Raw genomic sequence first — 26,051 nt, forward strand, 5'->3', positions numbered from 1 at the left:
CTTTTGTCATTCTGGATTATTGTCTGGCCTTTCTAGAAAGGCTAGATTACATCATCGTACAAGAAAACAGAATAGTAAACTGTTTCAGCAACGTCGGACCAAGCATTCAGCTTAGTGTGTTTGAGGCTTACTTGGGGCTGCATTGGTTTTGAAAATTTGAATAGGTTTGAACCCTAAGACTCAGATCTACAAAGTTACTACAGTAGTAGTAGTAGTAGTAGTTACTATAGTAGTTGTATAGCAGTAGTAGTTTTTGGTCTACTGTTTTTGGGACAGTCACACAAAGCATTCTTTCACCCCTTATTGACCCATATAAGTGCCTCACCAACAACACGCTGGTGTTCCTTTGATGTATTTATAATGACTTCCAAATTTCAGTCAGTCTTCAGTCTGTGAAGTATTGATACATCTCACAATCAGAAGCCAATTTGGACCTGTGTCCAAATGCTTATGCCAGACTTCACAAGTGACAGGCAGCTCAATCCTAAGGCACACTTATGCCAGCGGAGTCAGCGTTCTGGCGGTGTAAGGGTCTTTACGCAGTTGCTAAAACAACATGCCTTCTGGAGCAGCCAGGCCATAGCATTGCCTGTGGTGAGTGGTGGCCCGCTCGAGGACCATCCAGTCCCGTCCCTCCATGCCAGTAAGTTAACACAGGGGGCAGGAGGAGGTAGGGAGGGGGAGGAATGGGACATGGTGAAATGGGGGCCAAATGAGGAGTAGAAAGGGCAGTATTTGTGGCAGTGATCCTCTTTCTCGAGTCCACTCAGATTTGTGCCAGCGAAATCACTGGTGCAGGTCTGAGTAGACCTGTTCTAGCTGTGGAGGCTTACTCCCAGGCAAGTGAACAAATGTTTCCTTACCTGGAAGAAACCTTCTGGTCCCCCTCCCAAAGAATGCAGCGTTTACTCCCATGGCGCAGATCAGCGGTGGTGGGAAAAGATAGGATTGAGTCTGTTTTACCTTCCTGAAACCATGTATGAAATGACCACTCTTCTCTGATGAGAAGAAAGTTCTATTTTTATAACTTTTAATAGAAGACTCTGCTCTCCTTTTGAAAGAGAGAACTCTGGTTTCAACACGTCCTTAGAACTGCTACAGTTATATGAGTAGGATTATCTCTGATTTTTTTTTTAATCCTAGCAGTATTTTATGTGGGTTTTTTTTGAGCTTTATTTTTATACTTCTAAAAGGACACTGCTCTTCTGGCCTGGCTCTAGAGGGACTCCTGTTCCAGGCAAGCCATCTGACTGCTGGCAGGCATATATTGTTGCTTCTTCTTCTTCTAATCCCTTTGCTCCAGTTGATGCTTTTCCTACACCAAAGCAGATGGTGTTGCTGCAGCCATCATGCCTTTGTGTGCAAGATGTGGTGGGAAACAGCTGCATGCCAAGACAGTGGCAAGCCAATCAAACAGAGAAAGGTATCACAGCAAAAATCTAATGCAAAAAAAAAAGGAGGAGGAATCACATAGGGCGCAATCCTGAAAATGGATTCGTTTGCGCCTCCTCAGGAGTAAGCTGCATTGGTGCATGGAGGTGCACTGACACAGGGAGGCTGAGTCCAACCTCCATGGCAGCTTACCCAGCTGGGCTGATGCAAGGCTCTGGGGTGGGTGGGAGGGAGGTGGGAGGGAGTCATTCCTGGACGGGGGAGGGCAGGAGGAGGACAGGCAGTGGACGGCCCTGGGGGCAGGTGGGTGGGAAGCAGGAGGCGGGGCTGGAATCCAGCAGTTATGCCGGATACCAACCCCCGTTCCCGGGGAGATTGGAGCGGCTTGAAGCCGCTCTGTTCTCAGGAGGTGGCGCAAGTTCTAGGAGACCCATTGGGGCAAAGGCCCCTTAACCAGGGGTAAGGAAAAGTTTCCCCTTGCCTCTGGCTGAACCGCCTTGGGCCCCTATCAAACTCTGGATACAGCGCAAGCCTCTTGGATTGCTTTTTCCAGCACAGGGTAGGATTGCGCCCATATGTATTTATTTTATTGCATTTGTAGCCTGCCTTTCTCCAAGGAACTCAGAGTGCTACAGGTTTCCCCTCCCGCATTTTTCCACAACTCCGTAAAGTAGGCTAGGCTGAGAGATAGGGACTGGCCCAAGGTCAGCCACTATGCAATCCTATTCAGGTATTTTCAGAATAAGTCCCAATGTGTTCAATGCGGCTTACTCCGAGGAAAATGCACATTGAATTGCACTATCGGTGGGCTTCATGCCTGAGTAAGAAATGGAACCCAGATCTGAAAACCATACCAGTCACTGCACCACACAGGCTCTCAATATTTCATCTGTTCATTTTAAAGCATTTATATACAACCTTTACTTTTCACTCGAAAAGGTTAGAGGTAGCTTAACAACAATGAAAATCAGTTTTTTTTCCAAACTGTGGGTCCAGGACCCACCAGTGGGTCACAACCCAATTTTTGGTGGGTCGCAAAACTAACAAGGCAGATTAGGCTATGTGCATCAAGGGTTAAACAAGCTGCTACTGGCGGGGAGCACTACTGCCCAGTCACCATTATGGCCACACTCCTCAACATTCCTAAATGAGGCAGCAACCATTAGGGCTGCAGGGTGGGTCTTGATAGAGTGTCATGTTAAAATGTGGGTCCTGGTTCTAAAAAGTTTGGGAACTACAGATGTAAATATATTACAATACGATAATACTCAATAAAATACAAAAAGCAACCCCCAAAAGCAAAAATAGCAATAACAACAGCAGGAAAAAACACACACACACACACAAATCAGGGAAGCAAAAAGTGCAATGAGGCTGAAAGATCTTGAGAAATGTCTTGAGTCGCTGTCAGAGGGCCAACAAAGGAGTTCCAAAACTGTACATAGATGTTCTAACATGGTGTTTGTGTGATGCTAGATACCTCAAAGCCAAAAATGGATAAATTAGAGTCCTTGGGTTTAGAAGAGAATGTAGATATAGAGGGAATGCTAGAAACCTGGTGGAACAGTGATAATCCAATCAGATACTTTCATCCATGGATATAAAGGAACAGATTATGGTGGCAGTGGGATTTCTCTCAGAATCAAAGAGATCTTTGAGTGAAATATGCAAGAAAACTTTACAAGGAACAAATGCAGTCACAGAATCACAGTGGGTCAAAATACCAGGCCAAAAAAATAATACTGTAGAGCCTGGTTATCTGACCTTTGGTTATTCAATCTTCTGTTTTTCCCCTGTGTGCCTTTTACATCTATACAGACTGCTGAAGCACTTTCTTTAAGTCCTGCAGGAGTTTAAAGCCACAGAGCTCTAGAGAGCAGGAAATTTAGAACATGGGATGTCAACAGTGTAGACTTCTGAGACCACGAGGAGACTTCTGCTGACAGAATGGCTCTCCCCTCGCTCTCAGAAAAAGAGAAAAGCTTCAGAAAAGCCTGTTCTGAATGTTCGTAGTCCTTCCAGAATTGCAGGGATGTGGTACAGCGCCTGCAGCAGACAGGGTTTTTTTTTTTTTGTTTTTTTTGTTTTTTTTTGCAAATATTCACAATATTGCCCCCTTCTGCATATGAGCAGAAGTACCTACTCTTTTCACAGGGCACTTTTGGATTCCAGTCAAGGACTATCAGATTCAGCATATCTGGAACTTACCTGGAATGTCAAGCATCCTCCTTCTCCCTGTAGTGGTGGCAATCGAAGAGCAAGCCTATGACTTAAAGCTCAAGGAGACATACAGAATTATAATTCTGGAGAATGTGGATGGAATTTTTCCCCCCTCTCTGAATACTAGAACTCAAGGGCAGGTGATGAAATTGGTCATAGCCGACCAAAAGGCAATAATGTTTCATGCAATGTCTCGGGCAGTAGGAGCTGGCTGGTACTGTTGAAGGGGTTGAAAAGGTTTAGGCAAACCAATAGAATTTTGGTCTGTCAATGACTATTCACCACTCTATGTTTCGAGGCCCTGAATATGTGACCTAGGGATAGCTTGCTTTCTTATAGGCTTTCCCAAAGCAACTGACTGGCCAGTGTTGGCAGTGGGATGCTGGATTACAACAGACCCTCAGTCTGATCCAGCAGGGCTATTGGATACTTGTAAATTTGTGGCTATTAAATAGTGGTACCAGTATTAGTGGATGCAATAGCTGTTTTATTCATATCTTTTACTCTGCAAAGGAGTAAAAGGAGACGATGGCTGTCATTCATGCCTTTCCCCTGAGATATATGTCACCGGATGCTTGAAAAAAATCTTAATGCTTTCCAAAATCGCTAGGCTTTCTTTCAAAAGACTATTTAGACGTCATAGTCTTTATTTCCAAACTACTAATTGCTGTAGTACTTAATTGTTGTAATTACTTTAAATGCTCCCAACTTAAAAGATATAAAGGCAACATGTTTTCTACATAAACATAACTTTCTCTTCCTCTTTAAAGAATTGCCATGCAGTAAAATTGGCACAGGGTATTGCAATGTAAAGCTCACTTACACAACTGTCTCAGCAGACCCGCGTAGGGAATTTAGCACGGGAGGCTGGAATCAGACCTGTTTTGGAACTCAGTGGGCCCTGTTAGCTTTGTGTTCTGAGGGAAGCAGAACCACAGCTTACAAGTTGGTTCAGGGAGCAGGTATAGATTGCTGAGTCAGCAGAATCAGCAGGCACCTGGGACTGACACACCCTGGGTGTGACCAAGCCAGCACTGATTGGCTAAGCTGACTACATAAGGTTAGTCTGCTGGAGCTTCCAGTGCAGCAGTAAGGGAGTTGTTGGAGATAACTGAGGAACTGCTGCCAGTGACTGAGGAGGCTGGATTCTGTATGTATATGTTATTACTGACTTATGGACTGAACCTTTGACTGTGTATTGTTGGAAACTGATTTGGATTTGTTATACTTGGACTGACTGTTCTTTGTGTTTACTGACTATTCTACTTGTGATATCCCTTGCTCAAATACATCTGCTGAAAGTACTCTGCTGTATTTGCTGTTTTTCTTGCAACCTGCTCACATTGGGACAAAGCAGGGATCCTACACCAACCATCCCATACAAAATAACCTTAACAGGCCCTGTTGTCATTCTTCTCAGACAACTGTTTTAAAGAAACAGGCAGATTCAGTAGCAGTGGCATCCACTGGTTTCTATCCCCTTTCTGGACCCAATCTGTTTTCATGGGTCAATGTGGACCTGCGCCAGCAATATTGTTGGCACAGGTCTGTGTTCACCCACCGAGCTGGTGGAGGTTTACCCCCGGGGAAGGGAACAAATGTTCCTTTACCCCCAGGAGGCCTCCTGAGGCCAAAACTCCCCCATGGGATTCATCAGATGCCACGTTGTTGCCACTGCATTGCTATGCAAAGTGTTAGGTAGGATTGGTCTGTTATTGTGAGAGCATTGTTTTATACATCATTATCTTTGTTTTATAAGACCTTCAGTACCATGTTGTATGTTCCCTTAATAAATCTTAGTTGGTAAATTTTGTCTTGGATTCTCTAGTTCAGTTTTCATGCCAAACAAAGAATGTACACATTCTTCTACAACAAATAAACTTACACAATCCAAGCAGAGATTAAAGAATCTGATATATGCAATATTAATGTTTCAAAGTAGCTTTTTTTCTTTCCATTTCTGTTTACCACCAGGATTTTTCTTGGGAGTGGGGTAGCAGCCCATTGACTATCTTTAGCTGTTATTTCTTGAAAAGCTTTATCATAGAAGCGAATATACGTGCATGTACTTTAGAAATGCCATTTTTTTGTCATCAGCCACAAAGCATTCCAGAGATTACAACATATTTTGACTGCCTTTTGAAAATGTACACTTTGTTTTAAGCCATACACAACTTCAATTAGTGTTCAGGGCAGTAAGTGGTAAGACATTTATGGAATCAATCATTTTGTGTTAAAAGTGTATGCAGACTAGAGGCTCACTAATGGAATGGAAATAATGCCTAGAATCTTTCCCAAACAGTCAAAGACTCAATGGAACAATTAAATATGTATGAATAATGTTTGCAGTGAAGTTCAAACACATCAGCCCGAGGCTTATATTTTGGGTTTTAATTTATTCAGTTTTTCCTCTGTGCAACTGCTGAATGGTTGCACAACATAAAAACATTGGAGGACTGTGACTGCTGAATCGTGTATGTAGATTCTGACCTATGCATACAGCAACACTTATTATTTTTAATCACTATTTCAGGAAGCAGGAATAGATTCTGAAGTAAGGAATTCATGGTTTAGCATTCAGGTAAGCAGAGCCTTTATTCTGTAGTGCGTAGAGGGTATCTTTATTTAAATAAGAGACAGGGGAAGGATTTTGATTCTTTGGTTCCTCTCGCAGCACACGCAAAAATTCCTCTTAACATTGGCCTTGTATCCCATTCCCAAAGAATTGCGCTTGTGCAAAGGCCGTGCATACACAATGCATGCGTAGGGCATGAGCGAGAGCATATCTCTGCCTTACGCTCAAAGCACATAAAATTGAGATGTTCAACACTCAAAACCAAAGCACTAATGAAGAAAAAAAAACTCCACACTGATTGTATTACATGTTCAGATCTTAGTATTGGCTTTAGTAATGTGAAATTTCTCAGCTGATAGAGATGGGATATATCACAAGCTGGTACTGATTTTTTTAAAAATAAACATTTTATTAAGCATTGGTACCTGGCTCATGTAGAAAAGCTACAGTTGGAGGATTTCTTGAATGGATGCCATCCATTTGTCTCACTTTGGTTTATGCAATGGATGCGTTAGTTTCTGAATCAGCCTGAAAAAAGAAGGGGGTGGGGAAATCCCTAGGATAATTAGGGCTTTTTGATTTGACTTTGTTTTGGAGTGGTTGTCTAAACAGCTTGGACAGCCGGCATGCAAAAAGGGGTGAATTTCCATTTGCAAGCATAAGAACAGCTGTCCTGGATTAGATCAAGAGTCCAGCCAGCCCAGCATCCTGTTCCTAACACTGAGCAGGCAAATAGTTCAAGAAGCCCCACTAGCAGGGCATGGAAAGCAAGAGCTCTTCCCTCTCATTATTTTTAACAAAGCATTTGGTATTGAGAGATATATTCCCCCTGAACCTAAGGGCTCCATTTAGCTGTCGATGCAATTTGCTGTCCATATACCTAGAGGCGTTTGAAAACAGTGTTATGTATTTTACTCAGAAGTTTAGTTTGTAGCAAGCTTGTAATTTGTTAGCTTGCATCCACCCCCTGACCCTGATCTGGCACTCTATTGCTTTTTGACTTGTGTAAACAAGGTTTTTGGGTGCCCCAGCAGCACTGCAGTAAATAACCCCTCATTCTAGCATAATCAGAGACCTACCACCTTCCTCCATAGAATTACATACGATGTGACTGAACGCTGATTTTTCAGAACTCTGCTTTTATTGCTCACAAAAGGAACCCTGTACTTGTATCCAGAGTCTCCAGCTGTAACCCTCAGAGGCAGAATGAGCTCTTCAGAACCTTAGTGGTAATATTTCCAGATAATTGCCATTTTTTGCAACGCTCATAATAAGGACAGCTATTATTCTGAAGGTCAGTAGTTCTTCTCTTTGTCTTTCATTTCAGATGTTAAATATACTTTAAATAGATTTTGGTTTAGAACGCGGTAGTTCTGGCACATCATGGATAACAGAGAATAGTTTCCAAATGTTACTAAGGGAACTCGCCCACGGTTTTTTCCCCCCTTTATTAGAAGCAACTCTTGTTCTCTCTTCCTTAGTGCCTTTCCTTGTATCGTCTTTCCTGCTTATCTCTGATATCCTAATCTCATGCCCATAAGACTCCCAAGCTCCTATTAAATAAGAATCTTGACCATTTAGAAATTTCTCATTCAAGTAATGCTGTTAGTTCAGCCAGTTCATTTGTTGTTGATTCATATAACTCACGTAATGGAATTTTCCAATAATTAGACTTAGTACTACTGGCAAAGCATCTAAGCAAAACCAATAGTTTTAAGAGGATTGCTGGTAATGTAATTACTTGTGGGAGATGTATGGATATCCCCCCATATGAAAACAATATCATCCTAATGTGTTATTTTAGTGATACCATTAGCAGAATGACAGCTATGGCTCTAGTAATGTCATGCACTGCTGACTGATCGTGGCGTAGTTAAGCAAAGGCAATTTATCCAAAGCAAACAGTAAAGCCAAACATAGTGTGTTTGAAAACTTAGAACGCAATCCTGAACAGTGTGTGGGACGGCGCAGTGCGCACCGCACCGGTGCTTGGTGTCACAGAAGCACCATAATGCACTTTGCGGTAGCATAGCAATCAGGAGGGCTGGCGCAAAGGATCATGCTGGCACTTTTCCATGATCCGCAAAGGATCTTGCTTTCACTTCCCCAGGGGAAAGCCCCAAGCCCCACAATGGGGCTTCTCAAGTCTGCACTGCCTATTTTGCCAGCAGAGTTCAGCCAATCCTACCCCCCTCTGCCCTGAGAGCAATTCCATGTGGAGCAGTGTGGAGCAGAACAGTGGGGAGGAAGGTGGGGAAAGGTGAGAAGGGTTGTAACAGGGTGAGGGGAGGATGAAGGTGGGGGTGGGCAGATCAGGACCAGGAAGGGGGCCGGATCAGTGGCACAGGATCACTATCCCCCTTCCTAGGTCTGATCCCCCCAAATGGGGCAAGGTGGACTTGCACCAGCCATAGAGCTTGCACAGGTTCGAGTTGCCCCATTGCAAATGCTGGGGCTTAGCTTGAGGTGAGGGGATATTACCCCGCAGAGACATCCAGCATGCAAGATTCCCATGCAGGATTCAGCACAGCCTATGCCACCACTGTTGACTCCTGCATGGGAATTTGTGCTGGACTGGGATGTGACTTTCAAACTGTTGTTATAGCGAAGACCCCACACTAACAATGCCTCAGTAGTTTTACAGCCCAGTCCTGAGCTTCCCAGCGCCCACTGGAGCAGCAGCACCAAAGCAGATACCGCTGGATCCAGCAGGTGCTGGGAAGCTTCCAGGAGTCTCCTTGTGGGAAGGGAACTTTTGTCCCCTTCCCCAGGGGAAAGCCCCAAGCCCCACAATGGGGCTTCTCAAGTCTGCACTGGCTATTTTGCCAGCAGAGTTCAGCCGATCCTACCCCCCTCTGCCCTGGTTCCTCCCCCCCTCGCCCTCCACCTGCCCCTTTTCCCACTCCCTGCCCCACCCCCGAAACATCTTTCTGCCGGTGCTGCTGGAGTGCTGGCTGGCCCTCCTTGTGGCACTATGTCTCAGTGACAACAGCACCTCCTCTCCAGGTACTGCAGATATACCTTACAGCATGTTTGTGACACCCAGTGCCAGCGCTGAGAAGCTTGAGGATTGGATCTTTAGTTTGATTATCTATCATGCCTTCATTTCTTGTAAAATTATCCAAATTGTTGCCACTGTTGTGGCCACACTGAGCAATGGACTTTATGCTAAGTAATGCTTTGGTGACTTGACTGCAGAAGTGAAAAAAGAGAAGAGTTCTCCTCCGAACTCTCTGATGCAAAGTCTAAATGATCTGTCCCTGGGAAAGATGCAAGAGGAAGCAGACCAGCATGATTTAGGTGCCTGAGTGCCAATTTTGAAGAGGCCATTTGTACCTTCAAACCTTGAACTTGGTGATGATTGATGAGGTGCGGGTCCTGGATAGGCTGAAACATACAATTTGCTTGCTCGGCAATTCTCTGCGTTGCCTTTCATGCCAGTTGGAAAGGGATCAATACACCTGATCTTGTGCCTCTAGAGAGGCTGTCCTTATTGCATCCTGCAGTATCACTGAGAAGCCAAGAACCCTCCTCAGGCTCAGGCACAGTTCTGAGCTCCATGAGTTAGCCCACTCCCCTCCCTTTGAAGACCTGTGCTAGGATATGAGATCAACAGATCGGGATGGGCAGTTTGCAACACCTCAGTAACGTATGGCTTTCATTTCTGCTTTCTGAAGTTAAGGAAATGAAATGGAAATTCACTGTGTTTTGCCTGTATGGTTGGCAACCTTCAGTCTCGAAAGAACATGGTTTAAGCCTAGAGCACCCAGCATTCCCAGGCGGTCTCCCATCCAAGTACTAACCAGGCCTGGCCCTGCTTAGCTTCTGAGATCAGATGAGATCAGGCATGTGCAGGGTAACAGTTGCTGTGCGACCAACCTGTGAATATGTGAAGAGATAAAGAGCTGTAGGAGAAAGCAGATCTGCAATATGGAAGCAGTATTGTAGCAACAGAGGGTGGCACCGTAAGTCTTGCAGGTGCCACCTTCTGAGGAAGTGGCCCCTCCCACTTGCTATTGGAGCCATTCCAGGTAGCCTTGCGCATGGCCGTTGCTGCCTGGACTGGTTCCAAAGACGAGTGGCAGGGGCCGCTTACATGGTACGTTGTGATACCTGCAGTACTTACCACGTCACTGTCCCCGCAACTACACCACCATATGGGAGAACCACTGTCTCTGCTAATGCTCCCCAAATCACTCCTTGTCTATGTGGAATAAAATCGAAGCAAGTAAAGGCATTTGTGTCTCTGTGACGTCATCTTGAGCAAATAGCATTTATGGGGAAGATTATACTTAAGTTTCCTGGCCACAGAGGTGCCTTCAGAAATCTTGAAAAATGAACAGTATTTTTTCAGTGTCTGGACACGTTCTCCATTCCAGATCATTCTAACTTCTCCCAATTTCAGAAAAGAAAATGTGCCATTGTAAAAAGTTCCTGTTCAGTCTTCAGTGACCTCTGATTCACTATCTTAATATTTCTGTTTATTTTAGTTGCTGAAATTTTTTGTCTCTTTTGTTACATTTTTATCCCACCTTTTATCCCAAGAGTTTCAGACAGCACACATGTGTCACCGCCCCCCCCTTCCCACTTTATCCTCACAATGCTTTCTGCCGGGGAGATGAGGCCATGAGATAATGACTAGGTCAAAGTCACCCACAGCCCCCTGTGCACATCATTGGCTTTTCATTGGCTCACCAAGTATGTCAGCTAGAAAAAAGAGAGGGGTAGAGGAGGGCAGAATGGGGCAGGGAGGGGTGAAACTGGGCAGGGGACAGGGAGGCTGCAGGAGGGAGTGGATCCTGGCAGTGATGGAGCACACCAGATCCTATTCCCTTTTCCTGAAGTCTCCCTGCCCCCTTTCACTCCTCAGACTTGTGCTAGCGAAATCACTAACAGAGGTCCAAAGAGACCCATTGCGGGCCAGGAAGCATACAGAGGTGTAAGGGGATTTAAATATCCTTTACCTGCTAAAGCATGATGACACCACCACCCCTTTTTGCTGGATACAGCACACCTGTTTTTGGCTGTATGGCTGTAGCCGTATGTGTGGGGAGGAAGGATAAAACTGGGCTCTCAGTGAACTTCATGTCTAGGTAGAGAATTGAACCCAGGACTCCCTGATTTAAGTCCAACACTGCGTGCCATGCCGGCTCTTAAATACCAGTACCAGCAAAATGCTGGTGTAGATCTGAGTAGGCTCACAGGGAACCATGGAATGGTTGCAGAGGTTACGTAAAAGTTTTCATAACTTACCTCTCTTGACTAGCCTGGTTCCCAGCCAGCCCACAGGATACAGTGGACACTACATCAGTGGTGCTGCACCATGTGGGCTGGTCCAGAAAAGGATTGGGCCATTAGAGGATGTGCCCAGTAAACCTTATTAAATCTTGACTGCGGCCAAATGCTGTATTGGCTGTAGAAGAGGTATCGAAATCCAGTGTTTAAACTAGTTTTTTGGAATCATGTTAAGCATAACAGGACATCTGTGCAGTCAGCTCATTAGAGACAGCTACTGGCAATGGGAGTGGGATTTTAGGAGTCTACCCTGTGTAGCTCATTGGACTAGTTCCTGTCTTGATCAAAAATACCATACTGGCTGCTGTTGTAAATGTACCTTGGAATATGTTTGAATGTAAATAGCTGCACAATCAGCCATGTTTTCTTTAAAATGTTCAGACATGTAGGAACAAACACCAACAATTATCAGGCAGGCTTTCTTTGGGCTATACAAAATCAACAGTTCACCATATGGAAATATCTGTGATGCCAAGTTGCATTCCGTTCTTTGCAGAATTTGTATTTGGCATTTTTGGTGTCCTCTTCCTCTCATAATTTTATGTTGCAATTTTACATAGGTCTCTCTTCCACCATAGATCTGCCCAGCATTATTTTCTCAATGAGCTCCAATGTTAGCAGAGGTGGCAACCCACTTCAAGTTTTTTTTTTTCCTGCACTGATTAGAAAGCAACTCTGTCTTCTCTCTTATCAAGTCAGTTGTCTGAGGTGGATCAGAGAAAAATCCCACACTTCTGCAAGGCAACACTCACATTTTCCTAGGGTAGCTGGTTTCATACTTTTTTGAATAATTTTTCAAGGCTACTAAGTTAAAATCTTAATAGTCTCTTTTTCCTTCTATCTGGAGGTGTTTTTTTTTTTTCAAATTGCTTTCTGTTGCTTAATTTGGTCATTAAGTTTTTATTTTGGCTGCTGAGCAGGGAGAAGAGTTCGAAAACGTCTATAACTCATGTGAAGCCCATGTTATCGTGCTTGAAAATGATTGAAGATGTTTTTCACAAGCAAGACCATGAGCTTTCATAGGTTGTTTCTCTGTGTCATAGATAGAGAATGGTGGTATTTGCAACCTAGAGCTTGCTTAAAGCTGATGAGTTCAATTTAAATGAGCTGGTGTTTGAAATAGATAACACTTTTAATTTTGGTAAATTAATGGTGTGGCCAAAGGAAATTCAAAGTTGCCTGTACTTATATAAAATATGACACTCTCTAGAATCTTTTTCCATGTAATTTTTTTACCTAATCTGATTTATTTTCTTTTTGCATAAATATGTGCCTTATACATAATTAAAGTGTTTCCTGAGCAAATTAACTTAGATATAATTTAGATTTTTTTTTACATGAATATTAATTGAAATGATATCAAATAGCATTTGGCATTTTGCATAGTGACTAGTAACATAATAAAATAAATAAATAACGCCCCACAGTAACACATTTTGGTTGTTTACAGAGGTGCAACATATTTAGCCACGGATTTTTTATCTGCTGATTTATCTTAACTCGAATTGAGTGGGGGGAGCTAAAAGTCGCACACACCTTTGCCTCCTTTGCCCTGCGCTGTCGTCTTGCTCCGTTTCAAGGCAGCCCAAAACACTGCAAAAAGGCTCCGCCTGGCACAGACAGGGAAATAGCCCTGGAGCCATGGAAGAGGTTCCCCTTGCAAAGAAACAGTAAGACTCCTGGAGCCCCTGGGCCAGCAAAGAGGCTGAAGGGGGGTGGAAAACCTCTGTAGCCAGAACACGTGCAGCAAGGTGGAACACACACACACACACACACACACACACACACACACAGAGGAGGGAAGGTGCAGTAGTAACAGAGGGGATTGCTTTAAAAAACCCAGGGAGTGTTTGCCGAATTCCCCCCCTTCAGACTGAGATGGTGCAGGCTCTCTGTGCTCCAGCCTACAGAAACAAAACAGCCCACCAAGCAAGTCTTCCCAGCAAGCCAAAGCATGAGATTTAGGCTACAATCCAATCCACACTTTCCTGGGAGTAAGCCCCATTGCCTAGAATGGGACTTACTTCGGAGTCCTAGGCAGGCATAGGACTGGTCTCTCAGGCTACAGTCCTCTCCACACTTTCCTGGGAGTAAGCCCCATTGACTACAATGGGGCTTACTTCTGAGTAGAAATGCATAGTACTGGACTCAGCATCCCACCTGTGAAAGAAGCGGGGACAGCTGGCAATGGGAGGGCTGAGTACACAGCAGAGGAGGGGGAGGCGAAGGAGCAGAGAGGAAGGTGATTGAGAACCACTGTCTCAGTTTCCTTCCATCCCCAAGTGTCAGGCTGCAGCATATTTGCGTAACTCTATGCAATTTGTGTAAAACACATCATTTCCGGGGCTGATTTAGCGCAATGCCTCCTACTAACTCAATTTCCTAATTGCAGCAGGTCAGGGAACGGAACTCACACGCATAAAAAGGCTCCACCTGTACTTTCAGTCTCAACTGACATGCAGCGCTGAGCTTAGTAACACCTGATGAGAGGAAATTTGGTGCATCTTTTTTTTAGTGTTGAAGACCTATTGAAACCAGTACCAAAACTTCCTTTAACTTTACTAGCTATGGATTAAATTCCAAGGGTTCATGTCATTTGGTACCAAAGTGATTTTCAAGTTTGATGAAGGAAGGAAAATAAAATAAACTGAATTCATTTGTTAGTGGTTATGGAATTAGGGGGAAAAAGAGTAAATCTCTTTTTGTCTCTGTTGGATGATCTAGACTGAATTAATCGGACTACCAATGGTAATGGAATGAACCTTGGTGCATGAAATATGTTGCAAAGGCCTTGGGTCATTGGTTCGGCTACAGTGATTTCTTCCCTGCATCCTCTGACAACCTTAAGATGGAATGAAATAAAGAAAGTTTATCAGATGCAATGCTGTACATGAAAAGTGTGCACAGATTTAAAATTGGAACATAAAACATCAGTCTGCAATAGCTATTATTTAACTGTATTATCATGAGAGACTTCCTCTGCCATCAGACGCTAATTTTTATTTTACATGGGAGTATATTACGGCTGTGTAATTCAAGTTGGATGTTTGCCACCCAGCTGGAATTGTATTAGCTTAGTGTCAATACCGGGCAAGAGGAACATTTAGATGTGCATGTATTGGAATGAATTAATATGTGTAACCAAGAAGGGTGCCCCCCCCCCCGAGATTACTATTGACAATTTCTAGACCAACTTTGCCTTCCTGGGAAACAATATTCTTTATGCTTCTGAATTTGTGTGGAAGATCTTGGGCACAATCCAGGAAAGTGAGTCAGTGGGATTTCAGCATGTCAGTGGGCACTCAATATCCACTACTAAGTGCATTTTCAGCAGGGTTGCCTACCCTCAAATTGCATCACAGGGTTACAGTGCTTTCTCCTCCTTGTGGTAGAAGAAAGAGGGGAAAGATATGTTTCTGTGCTATGTGTGAAAATACTATGGAGATACGATGGAAATAATATGTATTTGGTGGAATCGGCAACATGTTTTTGAAGAATAAAGTTCAATTCTACTTCATAAAATTTGCTTTTCCTGCCTAACAGTCATAAGAACATAATATAAGAACATAAGAACAGCCCCACTGGATCAGGCCATAAGCCCATCTAGTCCAGCTTCCTGTATCTCACAGCGGCCCACCAAATGCCAGAGAACAAGAGACCTCATCCTGGTGCCCTCCCCTTCATCTGGCATTCTGACATAACCCATTTCTAAAATCAGGAGGTTGCGCATACACCTCCTGATACATACATACAACATTATGGGTTGTACCCCATAATGGATTTTTCCTCCAGAAACTTGTCCAATCCCCTTTTAAAGGTGTCTAGGGTAGACGCCAGCACCACATCCTGTGGCAAGGAGTTCCACAGACCGACCACACGCTGAGTAAAGAAATATTTTCTTTTGTCTGTCCTAACCCGCCCAACACTCAGTTTTAGTGGATGTCCCCTGGTTCTGGTATTATGTGACAATGGAAAGAGCACCTCCCTATCCACTCTGTCCATCCCCTGCATAATTTTGTATGTCTCAATCATGTCCCCCTTCAAGCGTCTCTTTTCTAGGCTGAAGAGGCCCAAACGCCGTAGCCTTTCCTCATAAGGAAGGTGCCCCAGCCCCGTAATCATCTTAGTCGCTCTCTTTTGCACCTTTTCCACTTCCACTATGTCTTTTTTGAGATGCGGCGACCAGAACTGGACACAATACTCCAGGTGTGGCCTTACCATCGATTTGTACAACGGCATTATAATACTAGCCGTTTTGTTCTCAATACCCTTCCTAATGATCCCAAGCATAGAATTGGCCTTCTTCACTGCCGCCGCACATTGGGTCGACACTTTCATCGACCTGTCCACCACCACCCCAAGATCTCTCTCCTGATCTGTCACAGACAGCTCAGAACCCATCAGCCTATATCTAAAGTTTTGATTTTTTGCCCCAATGTGCATGACTTTACACTTACTGACATTGAAGCGCATCTGCCATTTTGCTGCCCATTCTGCCAGTCTGGAGAGATCCTTCTGGAGCTCCTCACAATCACTTCTGGTCTTCACCACTTGGAAAAGTTTGGTGTCGTCTGCAAACTTAGCCACTTCACTGCTCAACCCTGTCTCCAGGTCATTTATGAAGAGGTTGAAAAGCACCGGTCCCAGGACAGATCCTTGGGGCACACCACTTTTCACCTCTCTCCATTGTGAAAATTGCCCATTGACACCCACTCTCTGCTTTCTGGCCTCCAACCAGTTCTCAATCCATGAGAGGACCTGTCCTCTAAATCCCTGACTGTGGAGTTTTTTCAGTAGCCTTTGGTGAGGGACCGTGTCAAACGCCTTCTGAAAGTCCAGATATATAATGTCCATGGGTTCTCCCGCATCCACATGCCTGTTGACCTTTTCAAAGAATTCTATAAGGTTCGTGAGGCAAGACTTACCCTTACAGAAGCCATGCTGACTCTCCCTCAGCAAGGCCTGTTCGTCTATGTGTTTTGAGATCCTATCTTTGATGAGGCATTCCACCATCTTACCCGGTATGGATGTTAGGCTGATCGGCCTATAGTTTCCCGGGTCCCCCTCTTTCCCTTTTTAAAAATAGGCGTGACATTTGCTATCCTCCAATCTTCTGGCACCATGGCCGTTTTGAGGGACAAGTTGCATACCTTAGTCAAGAGATCTACAACTTCATTCTTCAATTCCTTAATAACCCTTGGGTGGATGCCATCAGGGCCTGGTGACTTATTGATCTTTAATTTATCAATGAGGTCTGAAACATCTTCTCTTTTAACCTCTACCTGACTTAACTCCTCGGTCAGGAGGGGCCGTTCGGGCAGCGGTATCTGCCCGAGGTCTTCTGCCGTGAAGACAGATGCAAAGAACTCATTTAATTTCTCTGCCATCTCTAAGTCTCCTTTTATCTCCCCTTTCCCTCCCTCACCATTCAGAGGGCCAACCACTTCTCTGGCGGGTTTCCTGCTTCTAACATATTTGAAGAAGCTTTTATTATTCCCCTTAGTGTTGCTGGCCATGCGTTCCTCATAGTCTCTCTTGGCCTCCCATATCACCTTCTTACATTTCTTTTGCCACAGTTTATGTTCCTTTTTATTCTCCTCATTAGGGCAAGACTTCCATTTACGGAAGGAAGCTTCCTTGCCCTTCACAGCCTCTCTAACTTGGCTGGTTAGCCATGCGGGCACCCTCCTGGATTTAGTGGAACCCTTCTTTCTTTGTGGTATACACCTCTGCTGGGCCTCTATTACTGTTGTTTTAAGCAGCCTCCATGCACTCTGGAGAGATTGGACTCTTTTTACCCTCCCTTTCAACCTCCTTCTAACATACTACTAAGGCAGTGGTTCCCAAGTCCTTCCTGGATGTTGGGACCAAAGGTAAGTATTTGTGGGGGCAGGGCCTGGGGCTAAGGTGTATCTCGATGGCACCACTAGCGATCATGACACTGTGGGAACCCAGAGACTATTCGCTTTATCTGAGGAGGGGTCACACTGGCCTCAGAGAGGGTCCAGGAAGCCTGCAGCCCCCTCTGCAGGCTTTCCCAATGCTAGAAATTGCTCCATTGGGGGATCAGCACTCACTTCCAGTTTTTGTGCATAGGTTACAAGCCATGATGGCTAGATGCAACCTTTGGCTTTTAGAAGTAGCCTATATCTGAATGCCAGATGCAAGAGAGAGGCAACGAGATACAGATACCATGTTGTCTTGAGTGCCTCTGGTGAGCCACTGGGAGATATAGGAAGGTGGACCTGATGAGTCCTTTTCCTGATCCAGCAAGGCTCTTCTTACGTTCTTAATTCTGCTGTAAGTCCTATTGAAACTAATGGGATGTAAGCAACTTGAGTCACTGATTTCAGTGGTGCTTAGTCATTACTAACTTCCTTAGGATACAGCTTGTGAACCTGTACCCCACTCCTAACCCTATTTAAACACTTGCTTTGAAATAAGTGGAATCAATTTTAATGGAACTAGCTTTCACCTGTGTGTTAAATGTTCTTATAGAACAGTAAAATCAATGTTTGGTCAGACAGCTGTGTCTGTAAGAGAATTTTCTGGTGGAGAGCAAATACGTCTTCTCCTGTCTTCAATCCTGCGATGCAGTGGTTCCCAGTCTTACAATGGTCACAGCACCCTTCTTTCATGGCAGCCTCTTCATCTTGGCTTTCTTGGGCGCTGGCCTGTTGGACCAGGAGGGTGGGCACCAGCATGATTGTGCAAGGTCTCACACAATTCTTGCAAGATTTGCACGATCCAAGATGGCAGCGCTCAAGAGAGCCAGGAAGAAGAAGCCAGTGGAAACATTCCATGGCACACCTGAGGTCGACACAGTGTACAATTTTGGAGCCATTGCTACAATGACTCACCTACTTGGCTCTAAATTCTGCATGAATCCTGGCAGACTTTTAAAATAATATTTCAAGTGTCTGGGATTCCCTTTATTTGATAATCTAAAATGAAACAAAACATTAAGCCAGTTTTTCCCCTCTTGAAGCACTACTGTGAGCATGAAAGAGGAAAGTGGCTTTGCACTTGTTACAAGAGTCAGCACGTTGATACAACAACAACAACAACAACAACAACAATAACAGTATTTCTATACCACTTTTCAACAAAAAGTTCACAAAGCGGTTTACAGAGAAAATCAAATATCTAATGGCTCCCTGTCCCAAAAGGGCTCACAGTCTAAAAAGATGCAAAAGAACACCAGCAGGCAGCCACTAGAAAAGACACTGCTGGGGGTGAGGTGGGCCAGTTACTCTCCCCCTGCTAAATAAAAGAACTGCTAAATAAAATACTCTCCCCCTGCTAAATAAAAGCACCCAGAACTTTGCAGAACCAGTTGGGGAAGGGGAGGGGGAAAGTGCTGGTGAATCAGGACTGTGCACAGCCAACCTCTGCTAGCAGCAAGAGCTCAGTTCTCTAAGAAAGCTTATTCATTTGCCCAGGAAGGACTGTGTGCGGATCCACAGCAGGCTCACAACTACATACGTATGTTTACACCATTAATTAAAAGTCACTTCTCCACTTTTAAAATGAGAGATGAGACCTCTTTTACAGGTTTGAAAAACATGTTCTGAATATCAAGAACAGCAACATCAAACTTGACCTTACCTATCTTTCTTTTCGCAGTTCTAGATGTTTTTTGGCATGGTTATGAAAGATGGACCATTATAAGTAATTGCTACATACTACATAAATATTGTGTTCAACCTCAGTGAATAATTTTTCTTTCAAAGAGACTCATTAATGTGATCTATTAATTTTAGGATTGCACACTTTAATGAATTTAATTGACTGGTTAACCAACTTGGATTAATTCATGGGGATGTGCTAGAAGGTCACCTTTGTTTATCGCCTGAAGCCATTTTTGTTGTGGTTTGGTGTGTTACTCTAACACAAAATGAAAAAAAAAATGAACATGATTATCTTTGTATAATAATGTCTTATGCATTGCCCTGGTAACACACACACTGCATAAACAAACGAGATGGAGTTATGGATTATAATTGGGTCACATTTATTCAATCAGTGCCAATCTACAAGGTACTGGCAAAAACCTTCCAGTGGGTTCTATCTCCCAAATACTCTTCCCCCTTTAGTGTGGGCACCTACCATGGAGGACACCACAAGTAATTGTCAATTCCTGCTTTGAGCGTTGCTGCCTGACTCAACACCTGGGAACCATTTGTTGACAATCCCTGTTTTTCAATGTCAGCCCCCAAGGGCTTGAGGCAGCTGAATTGCACTGTCTCCTTCAAGCCAGAAATTCTTTGAGGCCTTCTTTACAATCCAAGCCCAGGTGCTGGGGAATACCAAGGGGTTATAAGCCAGCATCCCTGAGCCAGGCAGCCTCTGGAGATCAGTACTAGCTCCTTCACTGACTCTTGCTTACCTGAGAGCACACACCAAAATCTCATAATCTTGCTGCCTATCTTGCATATACCTGCCACATGAGAAGCTAGCCTGAAGTTGCATTCCCCACCCCACAATCCATCGAAAGCTCACAAATGCCTTATTACAGGTCCCTTAAATAAGTGGCAGTACCCACTGTAGACAAATGGACCCCATCCCTCCAAAACAACTTGGAGTCCAAATATAAAATGGCAGAATAGGCAACAGCCACCCTACCTGACTCAACTGCAACTCTCCCCAGGTCTTGGATTACTTTTCTCCTGTCCACCATATCCAGCCTCACTAATAGCCCTCCAGACAGTGGCATCATGAGGGTTTGTGTCACCCGGTGCAGGAAGCCCGCTCATCACCCATATGATGGACCTTCTCCCGTGCAGTCAGTGGGGCAACAACCCAGACAGTGGGAATGGTGATGCACCAACACCCCCGCTGTTTTTTTGGCTTTAACTTTGATAGAATAGAGATATTTCAGTACAGTTTGTTTTATTGCATTCTGCATGAAACTGTGCATTGTTGGATATATAACATGATGGCATTATTTGAAAACAGCAAGATTTGAAAAATTTTGACCAGTAGTGTGTGTCACCCTGTGCAGCCCATGTGTGTCACCCTGTGCAGCCCGTACCCCCCAACCCCCCTAGCGATGCCACTGTATCCAGACCCTATGCTGCATGAGATCAAACCATATGATCCAAACTTCTTGGCTCCATTCCTGAAAGAGTGCAAGATCCCTACCAGCATGATGTCTCAAAGCCAAACCAATCATACAGGTCATTCTGGGGCAGGGTATCCTGCTGCAAAACATTCCAAACCAAAGGCATGAGCTGACCCCACAGAATGCAGCACTTGGCGACTCAGCTGATCCAAGAGCCACATGTTTCCAAAAAATATGTATGAACCAAGTATATCCTATGAACCCGATGACGCTTATCATTTAGCATTATTCTGATTTATAGTATTTTCTGTTTGAGTCCTGAGTACAATGGAAAAGTTTTCTCTAGCTACACACAAGTTTGTTGTTTGTTTCATTTAGCCTTTGTTAGCATCTGCACTTTTGCAGATTCATTGATTTATAAGCACATTGAGTACTGGTCATCTTTGTGAACACTAAAAGAGGCGTTCTTGGTATTTTCTTTCTTTTCCCTTTGCAAAGGAAATAAATGAGGGGGAAATGTCTTGGAAAAAAATGCAATTGGAAAGCAGAACAAATATTGACTTGCTTACTTGCTATTTATGCATATGCCCACACATTTATCTACCCTGTAATAACACATGTGCGTTGACATCCAGAATTATTGTTTTCTGTTCCACTGTCTGAAACATTTCTAAAGTGCACTTGGAAGAGCAATTCATAGTTAATATGGAGAGACAGCCCAGAGCAAGCAATTTAATGGTTGTGTGGCAAAATGATATGAATTGCCTGAATTATGCTTCTCAAATAACTATAGGTCCCATTTATTAGGATGTCTTACTGTAAGTACATGTTTTTTAAATGAATAGGTTTATATTTCATTAATATTGGGAAGAAAGCAACGTCATATTGGTTTTAGTCTCTGTAGTCAAGTAATTTGCTTCGGTTTGATGAGTACTTGGCTGGGGTAGGGACTCTTGGGTCACGAGCATAGCCGCCCACATTAAGCAGAGGAGGGTTTGTGCACTCATGTCATTTTAAGTGTTGTTACAGGGAAGAAACCAATTCCACAAGGCCCAATTTCATGCCATCACAGTGAATAGTTTTCAAGCGTAGGCTGCAATCCTATCCACGCTTACCTGGGAGCAAGCCCCATTGACGATAATGGCTATGTTCGTTATGAAGGCATATAGTTGGGCCTTGTGGAAAGTCCAGCTGTATGTACACAGCTGTATGTACACAGAAGGAGACAAGGCTTATTGTCATGATCTTGCCTCTCCTTGTGTATACCTACACTGGATTATGAAGAGGTGTGGGAGGCTAAACATGAACCTGTGATTTCTAGTCTGTTCACTGTTACAGCTCAGACCTCTTCATCATTTTAACTTTAGAAATTTTTAAAAAAATTAATATGAAAAATGTTTCCCACTGATCTCCAAAACTTAAACATACAGCAGTAAGTACAAATGTCATTGTTTGTTAATTTTCATGATAACATTGAATAAGGAGGAATATATTCCTGGAAAGTGTCATTCTCATGTCTTCACTGATACTCAAAATTCTTTCAGATGTGAAGCACCTTTAATACTATCCTGTTATATTTGCTTTTTTTGCCTCTGATTTTTCTCTGTCACATATACTTTATCTACACTAATGCTGTTTTGCACAGAGAAGTTCCACTGCTAAGCAAACACTTGGTGCTGTCATCTCATAAGGAAATGGGGTCTCATTTCCCCAAAGAGGTAATTTTCTGTCCATTCCCTGAGAGCTGGAAATGGAGTTTCCCTGCTCACCAGGCATCTGTTGCTTGCTGAGGCAGACCTCAAAGTGTCATCTGTGAGTGAAAACCTGTTTCTGCTCACAGATTGACCTCACACTTGACAATATGTATACAAATGTTCCTTTACCTCGAGGAGGCCTCTGAATCCATGCCCCCATGCCATGGCTGCATTTGCACTGGGGATAGGATTGGGGCATTAATAATGAAAAGAGCACAAGTAATGAAAAATGAATTGGGGTGCAAGTCTATGAAAGAAAAGGTTATCATTCTGAAATCATTTATAGTAGAAATTTTCAACCAGCGTGCCGCAGCACATTGGTGTGCTGTAAATGGTCCGCAGATGTGCCCCGGGAGTTTGGAGGTGGGTCATTTATTAGTAGGGCATTTGGGGGCTGTGAACCCCCCACTGGCAGCATGGTGTGCCTTGTCAATTGTCAAAAAAGTAATGGTGTGACTTGACAATTTTAGCGCCTTTTCAGTGTGCCATGAGATGAATAACACTGAAAATCACTGATTTAAAGGGTTAAAAAAAAAGTGACCTAATTTCCCTCCATTGTTTGGTCTGTTTCTGCTTTCTCCAGGACCGTTCTGTTTACGTTGACCTCAGTGGTTGTGCTTGTCATCACAACTGATTGGATCAGCTGGGACAAGCTGAATCGTGGATTTCTGCCGAGTGATGAGGTTTCCAGAGCCTTTTTGGCTTCCTTCATCTTGGTGTTTGACCTTCTTATTGTCATGCAGGTACATTGTCCCCATATGTCTTTCAGAGTGCTGAAGTGGCTTTCTGTCTAGACTTCCGCTGCAGCATATGCTTGTTCAGCCAAGACTTTATAAAGTCAAATAAATGTTTGTTTCGCAATCACTATTAATAGACTTCAATGACATCAGTCCTCTCAGGGAACTGTTAGGAAGCCAGTTGGCCTTCATTTTTATCTATTTATTTAGCTTCAGAAACACTGCTCAGCTTTATTTTACTATGTACGTAAGAGTTTGGTGACTTTCCAAATGGAGGTTGCCACCTATCAAGGGAAATGGGGTGGGAGAAAGAATAGGGCAGACAATGGTGTCACTAGGGATTATATCACCTGGTACTGAAGGCCACGCATCACCCACATGATGGACCTCCTCCCATGCATGGAACACCCATGCATGGGCATGGGAACACCCTGGGCAGTGGGCATGGCAATGCATCATTGCCCTGCCTCTTCTCACATTTTTGGCTATAACTTTTGATAGAATAGTTATTTCAACAGGGTTTATTTCATTGCGTTCTTCTGTAAATTATGTATCAAACGTATAACATGATGGTATTATTCCTAAAAACCTCAGTTTTAACAATATGGGCCAGTGGTGGTGTCATTCCCCCTCTGCACATCACCCGGTGCAGCCCGCACCCCCTCACACCCCCCTAAAACTACCACCGAGGACAGTATTTTGCAATGCCTAGCATCCATTTATGAAATAACATCATGAAACAAGGTTTACAGAATGGGGGGGGGGGACCAGCCTCCTGACTCATGAGATCTGACTCTTATTAACACCTTATTAGTTCCATTCTGTATCATAATAATACCTAATTGACTTTCAGAACAATCAGTCTCATAGGTCAGTTTTGAGTTAAGGAAATCTACTTTATTTTCCGTAAGGCAGTTGTGTTTTCATTTTCTGGTTAATTGGTCATAACTTTTGATAGAATACAGATATTCCAATGCAGTTTGTTTCACTACATTCTGCATTAAATTACCTTTCCAATGATATATACCATGATGGTATTATTTATACATATTCAACAAGCTCAGCTTGTTGTCCCCCTAAAGCTTGTTACCTGCTGCAATTGCTACCCACTGCACTGCCTTAGCTATGCCACTGGTCTCTCTCTCTCTCTCTCTCTCTCTCTCTCTCTCTCTCTCTCTCTCTCTCTCTCTCTGTGTGTGTGTGTGTGTGTGTGTGTGTGTGTGTGTGTGAATCAGCCATGTGGTCTGTTGGGATCATTTCTTGCAGACACAAAATGGAATGTTTAGGGGGAAAGTATCCTTTGCACATGCTGTAAGTTCTTTCATGGTTGAAGATTTGCATTGCGTCTCAGCATCTTCCTGCAGTAAGTCGGGTCCTGCTGGTTGCATTGGATTGAGTAGCTTGGTCCATGGAGGACAGCTGTAGAGATGATTCCAAGGGTTGGACTGACAGGCCTTTGAATCCCTTTCAGTCCTGTTATTCTCGGTGTCCCAGGACAATGCGGCTGTATTGAACATGAAGGAGCAATAAACTGTTACCCTGCACATGCCCAATCTCGGAAGCTAAGCAGGGTCACGTCTGGTTAGTACTTGGATGGGAGACCGCCTGGGAATACTTGGTGCTGTAGGCTTAGTCTTTCGAGACTGAAGGTTGCCAACCAATATGTGACATAAGCTGTTGCTTGCAGCAGGTAGAAACCTGTCTGCAGTGGCATTGCTAGAGGGGTGTGGGGAGGGTGCGGGCCGCACCAGGTGACGTGCATGGGGCGGTAACTGGCCAAAATTTTAAAAATCTTGGCATTTTTGAATAATACCATCATGTTATATATCAATCAATGCGTAATTTCGTGCAGTATGCAATGAAAGAAACTGTGTTGAGATATCTCTAGTCTATCAAAAGTTATAGCCAAAAAACCAGTGGTGACAGGGCAATGGTACATCACCACACCCACTGCTGCTTTTGCCCTGCTCACTGCACAGGAGGAGGTCCATCATGGAGATAACACACTGGCCTCCCTCACAGGGCAATGTAAACCCTAGTGACGCCACTCCCTGTCTGAAGAGTTTATCTGAACTTTTCTTTAATGACCCAAAAATCTGATGTGTGAAGATCACTTTATAAACCTTGTGCTGCTTTCTTCTTGTGCTTCTTGCTGTTTCCTTCTTTTCATTGTATTTAATAAGATGCAAAGGTCTTTCTAATAAATGAATCCACTTTGGGTGGCTGCAGTGAAAAACATGAATAAGAATAACCCATACATTATCCTATGCAACGCTGAATATCATTATATACAGAAGGCTCAGAATGGTACTGTCCGCTACCACCATTATTACTAAATCATTCTTTTGACTAAGAAAAATGAAGTCACCGCAGTATGACCTTGAGGGTATTGAGCTAAGAGGGAAACTTCATTTGAAAATCCTTGGCTTCGGTGCTCTTTCATATTTTACTGCACAGAGTAAGTCTTAAGTTTAATTGCATTTTTGAATGATGTTTGCGCAGCGAAGTTGTTATTTATTTAAAGATATTTATCCAGGATGCACAACTGAGATGACTCATCTTATTTACAAGGTGGTTCTGGCCTCAGTGAATTGCCATTGCTGTAAAGTCAGGCTGACTCAGATTGGTGCTAAATTAGACATTTAAAAAAATTGCAACCAGGGTCTTCTAGCTAAATTGGGGACAGCAGGCATGTTTGTACCCCAAATGCCCATATAAATGCTCTTTGGTGATACTGAGATTTGAGTACGTTAGCTTCCACAGGAGGCTTATCTAGCATTAATTGCAGGCACAGAAAAATTCTCATTCTATTTCCTCTCTGTCCATTTCATTCTGATGCTAACTTATATGTGCAACTAACTTCAGCAATAGCAAAATAATAATTGAGTCTGCAAAAGTTATTCTCTACATTGAAGGAAAAAGAAATAACTACATGGATGCCCAAATGTGTGAATCTTAAAATGGTTAGAATTGGATCTTTATTCAATGCCAGTATTCAGTCTATCACAGAGGTG

General features: G+C 43.6%; 1 protein-coding gene and 1 pseudogene across 3 annotated transcripts in view; one reads left to right on the plus strand and one right to left on the minus strand.

The window, feature by feature from the left end:
* TMEM117 (transmembrane protein 117) overlaps positions 1 to 26,051 on the plus strand; it is a 242,335-nt gene that overhangs the window by 162,141 nt on the left and 54,143 nt on the right. For all 3 annotated transcript variants that reach the window (XM_066634408.1, XM_066634410.1, XM_066634409.1), the window contains exon 6: positions 22,884 to 23,043. In XM_066634408.1, the coding sequence (XP_066490505.1) occupies positions 22,884 to 23,043 (160 nt within the window). The remainder of the gene's footprint in view (positions 1 to 22,883; positions 23,044 to 26,051) is intronic.
* On the minus strand, positions 9,943 to 10,060 carry LOC136658168 (5S ribosomal RNA; annotated as a pseudogene).

This window comes from Tiliqua scincoides, chromosome 7 (assembly GCF_035046505.1).
Source record: "Tiliqua scincoides isolate rTilSci1 chromosome 7, rTilSci1.hap2, whole genome shotgun sequence".
Taxonomy (NCBI): domain Eukaryota; kingdom Metazoa; phylum Chordata; class Lepidosauria; order Squamata; family Scincidae; genus Tiliqua; species Tiliqua scincoides.